The sequence below is a fragment of the Gordionus sp. m RMFG-2023 genome, chromosome 1, assembly GCF_954871325.1.
Source record: "Gordionus sp. m RMFG-2023 chromosome 1, tfGorSpeb1-WG-v2, whole genome shotgun sequence".
In the NCBI taxonomy this organism is placed as follows: Eukaryota; Metazoa; Nematomorpha; class Gordioida; order Chordodea; family Parachordodidae; genus Gordionus; species Gordionus sp. m RMFG-2023.
In genome coordinates, this window is record NC_088775.1 from 67821085 (window position 1) to 67827084 (window position 6000).

General features: G+C 26.4%; 1 protein-coding gene across 1 annotated transcript in view; it reads right to left on the reverse strand.

Moving 5' to 3' along the window:
- LOC135922796 (asparagine--tRNA ligase, cytoplasmic-like) overlaps positions 1-5701 on the reverse strand; it is a 47495-nt gene extending 41794 nt beyond the window's left edge. The window contains exons 1-8 of the mRNA XM_065457274.1: positions 5609-5701; positions 5485-5567; positions 5376-5444; positions 5244-5336; positions 5112-5201; positions 4993-5071; positions 4802-4872; positions 4670-4756 (exon numbers count right to left, since the gene is read on the reverse strand). Coding sequence (XP_065313346.1) covers positions 4670-4756; positions 4802-4872; positions 4993-5071; positions 5112-5201; positions 5244-5336; positions 5376-5444; positions 5485-5567; positions 5609-5648 — 612 coding nt within the window. The 5' untranslated portion in view covers positions 5649-5701. The remainder of the gene's footprint in view (positions 1-4669; positions 4757-4801; positions 4873-4992; positions 5072-5111; positions 5202-5243; positions 5337-5375; positions 5445-5484; positions 5568-5608) is intronic.
- Positions 5702-6000: the final 299 nt, after the last annotated feature.

Sequence of the window (6000 nt, forward strand, 5' to 3'; positions counted from 1 at the left end):
CAGAGAAATCGATTCCTTCTTTATCAATTTAAATTATGATTAAAATCAGCATTAATAAAGTGGTGTGGAAAAATCCGTTCAGCTGTTTTCAATTTAAATTAGAATGAAATCCACACTGAAACTGCGGAGCGGCGTTGCCGTCTCTGTTATAAAATATTGAACTTAGTTGCCGTTTAAATAAAAGCGGTTTAATTAGGAATTTGATTGGTTACGAACGCAATCCTTTGTTTTATTTATTTATTTATACACGCTGATACCGGTGTGCGACTATTGTCGTCTTTATTTACACGTTCCTTATAGATTATGGGGAAAGCACTGCCACTCAAGTCGAGTCCCCAAGTCCTCGCCCTGGAAAATCCCGATATAGATCGTGATCGAACCCTCTACCACTTCCATCGTTCGGAGAGCCAGCTAGATCGACCCCGAACCATTAACGGATAATTTTTGAATATAATTTTATTAGCTTTTATAGAATATTCTTTATTGTTATTAATTCATATACTTTTATATTACGCTTATAATGTTGAAATAAATAAAAATTTATAATCTTGTCTATGTTACAAATATATATTACATGTATACCCCATTAAACAGTAACTAATTTCTAATATAATATAAAATAACTCTAAATTTAGTTTAAAAATTCTATATTATAAAGCTACATCTATTTACTGTTGTGAATTTTTATTTAAAATAAAATATAATTAATTTTGTCTAATTTCTTTTAAAATACTTTTTTATAGTACAATTAATGACCTTTTCCTTTATGTTTATACAAAAGAATTAACTACAGATTTTCCAAGATTTTTAAAGGCATTATAATTGTATTCTCCAAATAAAACCAATCTTGGCAAATAGATGCTTTGGAATGGCTTCCTTAAATTATGACTTAAAAATATAAATAATTTCCTATATAACAATTTTAAAATAAAAAAATCTAAAAATGAGTCCTTCATTTTGTGATACCAACAACAAATAAGAGCTTGCCATAAAGAATATTTAAATTATTATTTACATTTTTTAAATAAACTTTATCTCTCCTAACTAAGCATGAGCCAATGTCAAAAATATTACCACAACCTAAACAAGGAAAGGGGGAGACTTAAATCATTTTAAAACAATGTTTATAGTAGACTGTTGAATATTCATTCGACATTTTTCTGTTAGCGAAAAAATTACCTAATTGCAGAGTTGTTAACGCTCCTTTTTAAAAGTAGCTAGCTCCTGCTCCAAGTAATGGAGTGCCACTCCATAACCGCTCCTTTGATTTTCATTTTTTTAGAAGTTAAATGATCTATTAAAATATTTATAATCTTTTATTAGCCTTTAAAAGTAATATTTTCTAAATTAGAATCTAACAAACATCCAGGCCTCTCTCCTAAGACCTGTTTGCAATACTATATAAGCGCTACACAGGAGCACTAGAAGGAAGCGGGGTATTTTATTTTATAAAGATATTTTTTAATTCAGCCTGTATCTAGATATAAAAATGTGGTATCTGTATCTAGATAGATTTTTGATTAAATAATCTGTATCTAGATATTATTTTAGACGTTGTATCTGTATCTAGATCCCTTTAATAAGTATCTTTTAACAACTCTGTGAACAAGTAATGAGAAAATTAAAATAAATATTAAAATAACCATCATTATCAACCCAGGCTCAACTATAATGATTTGCCCAAAAATAATTATAACCATTTAAAAAAAAATTATTCCAAAATAAAAAAAACATAGTTATCATTTTGTATTTAAAAGAAAGGTTTTTTACTTTTAGATGTTTTTTTTGATTGAAGCTGCTCATTTTGGAAATGAAATACTTTTACTTAAACGCAAAAGGCATTTTGCCCTTAAATTTGTTTGATCATTTGGATCAACATCTTTTAGAAGTTTAAAATATTTTTTGTATGATGGTAATAGAAATTAGATTTCTTCTTTTAGATCTCTAAATCCATAATATCTATAACTATTTTTTATTATATATCTATAAAATGAATATTAATATGACAGATTATCCAAAAAAATTTCAATATAAAAATAAACTTGATGTTTAATATTTAAAATTATTAGATGAAAAACCAATATAAAACTTGGCTCAACATTTATTAATGGATAAATTTAAATAAATTCATTTTTATTGAATTTTAATTAACAAATATTATTAATATTTAAAAAATAATTTAATTTATACCTTAAATTTAAAGAAGCAGCGCTCCTCCATTCCAGCCCTAAAAGAGCTCCCGCTCCTCATTTTTAAAAAGGAGAGGCGTTCCAGGTGTTTTTGAAAAAATGAAGTGGCGTCCTGGAGCTCCGTTTCTTAACAACTCTGCCTAATTGAATATATAATATTTTTTGTATATGTTAGCGGCAGTGTTATTTTTTCAACTTTTAATCATTTTTTGGGCGCCTTTTTTTAAATTTAAAAATCTGTTACTGGAAATTATGTTTGGAATACCTATCCTATGAATTTCAAACAATTTTGCTATGAACTTATGAACTCATAAATTATAAATGACTAGAAGGTTAACGGTAAAATTATCTACAATTCCTATAGATATTCTATACATCCTGGAATACATTTTCGGTAAAATTATATTTTTAAATTTTAATAAACGCGCTTAAAATGATTTAAAGTTGAAAAAATAACACATTGCCAGAAAAAACACATTGCCGCTAACATATATATATCCTTAAACTTTACGCCATATTTATAAAAATAAATTGGAACTTAATGGTACCATTATCATTTATAATAATAAATATGATTATGAAGGGAATGAATGATTAGTGGTTAAGTAGTCATAATAATTATAATGTAAAATCTAGTATTGCTAAAGGTTACTTTTGAAAGGTAACTAGTTATTTAACTAAATATATTTTAGATCTAACAAGTTAATAGTTACAGTTATAAGTAACTTTATAGTTTAACAATTAAAAATAATTAAGATTCACAAATTTTAATGAAAGGTAAAATACAATTTATTATATAAAAATATAACTTCACTGAAAAAAAAATACTGGAAAATAGAATATTTTTACATCAAATTAAAATATGAATATATATATATTTATATTGATTATTTTTTATTCAAAATTCGTGCTTAATAAATTTTTTACCTATAATAATAAACAATTTTCAAAATTTTGGCTGGATATGCTCCATTCTGTCGAAAAATAAGATTCTCTAAACTGAACAAACATTCTACATAAGCACTTGGTGTGAGGACATTATATTTAATAAAAAAGAATAATTTAATCTCTTTTTAGTTAGTTTCTGATGCTGGCCTAAGAATTATTTTGTAAATTGTACAAATGTTAGCTCTATGATATGGCAATGTTAGATGCTTTCTTATAATGGTAATCTGTTAAAAGATATTGTTGGCATCTTGCATTGGTGCTAAGTTTTATCTATGATTAAAACATATCAGTGACTGGGAAGACAGTCAATTTTAATTATTAAGCTGGATTAATTAAACTAATAAATTTATATAATATTTAGCTAAATAAGAGTTACATGTACATAAACTAAAATTTAGTGCAATTATTTAGACAAATTATATGAAAATAATCTTGCAGATATATGTTTCCATAAATTTGCTGTGGATTAGATGCTGAATATAACTTTTTGGAAGGCATAGGAAACACTTAACACTAATATTGTCTCTACTGCCCACCTTCTCTATGCAAAATCTAAAAAATTTTTAAGCTTGGCTGAGATATTTTAACATTTAAGTCTGTTGTTATATGCCATCTTAAATGACAAGTCAGAGTTAAATCCTGTAAGGTGGCATAGCTGGAGGAGAGGGGCAATTCTCCCTTCAAAATATGGCAGTTCTTGTAAATATCATTTTAAGCTAATAAGAATTTCCCTCCTACATACCCCCACTACCCTCTTCTCCCAAAATATATTCAATATTTTACAAGAATTTGGAAAATATAAGTAAAAATTAATCATTTTTCTAAATAATGACTATAATTCAAAATTTTAGAAAAAAAGTAAATTTAATCTTTGGATATGGGTTAGGGCTGGTTGTGTTTTTGAAGCATTATGGGCTTGGGATTTTTTAAAAATTAGATAAGGGCTAGGGAAAGTCTGGGCCTAAAATTTTATTCTGCAGGTCTGGGCCAGGTTAGATAAAAATATCAGATCCGTGAAGGTAACTCTTAAGTTGACTCATGCGGCTCACTGAGCCTCTCAATTTGAAACGAGTTTTGTGATTCAAGACTTGACTTGAATTTAAGTTAAGTTGACTGGGATTAGTCGTTTAACAACACTAGTTATATATGTGTATATTTCAAAACTTGCACAAGATTGATATTTTTTTTAATACTCTACATTTTGGAATGTTAAAAACACTTAAAAATATGTTATCAAACAAAAATATTTTAAGAAGGGGTTGTTAGCAGCAAATAAAATCAGTCTTGGTTTTGAATTAGCAAAACTGATTCAATTTTGAACAAATTTTAAATCATTTGATTCTAAATGATTTCTTAAATAATTTTATTTTATAACAAGTTTTATATCAATATCCCAAGATGTTTATGCATAAAAAATTAACTACCAATCTTGTACCAATTCTGAGATATATGCATTTATAATAAGGTCATTTTAATATCGTAAAAATACAGACTTAAAAAATTTTATAGTATTATAAATAAAGCTTATTCACATTTTTCCCTTCTGGAACCTTTTCTATTTTACCATTAACAACTATAGAGGCTTCTGAGTTGAGTAACAATGCATCGTATGTTTGACACTAAAAATGTTTGTGATTGTATAATATCCTTATTTATTTTTTTACCAATTTATCAGAAAATATACATTGCAAGTATCCAGTACCATCTCTCAGTGTTATAAACATAAGTGATTTCCCTTTTAAATATTTAATTTGTGTTATTATTAATAAATGATAAATTTAAATAAAACATATCAAAAAAGCCTTATGAAAATAAATTTAAATTTTTAAGTTTTATAAAAAAATGAATCTAAAACCTTGTCTTCTTAATCGATGAATCCAACCATATATTTTAACCCTAGCATTGCAATATTTAATTGCTTCTTTTATCTTAATCTATATTATTTTATTTATAATATAAGTAAATCATAAATACAATTGATGGTTTGAGCAAAGATGGATTTTGATAAATAACAATTTTCTTTGCCTCTTCTAAATTCTTTTCCCTCTTTTCAACATCTTCTGACTGTAAATATATGTGAATTAAGGATAAAATTAAATAATAGACCTCTTTTTCTTTTTTCTTAGCTAATTTTTTAACTTCATTTTGCCAAATTTTTTTCATTTTTTTGAGTTGTGAGATAGATACAAGTTCATATGACTAATAAATATGTATATTATTATTTAATAAAAAATATACAGATGAGTTATTTTCTTTTGCATCAACATATATTGAAGGAAATGGTTCTTCGCCAACAACTAACATTGCCTAAAGATTATTTTAAAGTTAGTTTCTATTAATTACACACTTGTAATATAGTTCTAAACGGATTGATATGACTCCCATCACCTCTTTCGTCGTCACCATTTTTTTCAGAAGTATATAGTTCTTCTATCATTATATTGATTGTAATATTATTTATATAATTATACTTAATGAAATATTTGTTATTAACTCATTAAATTCAGTCATCGTGTGCGTGAATTTTAAGTTAACGTACCTACAATAAAATATAAGATGATCTGTGACAGCTTGAATCATTTGACGTATACGATTGATAAATCTAAAACATCTAGTTTTGTTAGGTTCTATTTACATATTTCAAAATTCAAAGGAAATTACTAATGTTAATCATTTATCACAATTTTTTATGCTAGTGTCTTAAATTCTATATATAAATCAGGGATGGACAGTATCGCGGATATTTGTAACTTTCAGTAGCGTCCTAGGGGGTCTCGTAGGAGCTATAGCCCCCTGAAAGATTTTGAAAGCCCCCTGAAGCGAAAAAAATATTTTTAATGGCTCCCTAATATCCCCCTGAACT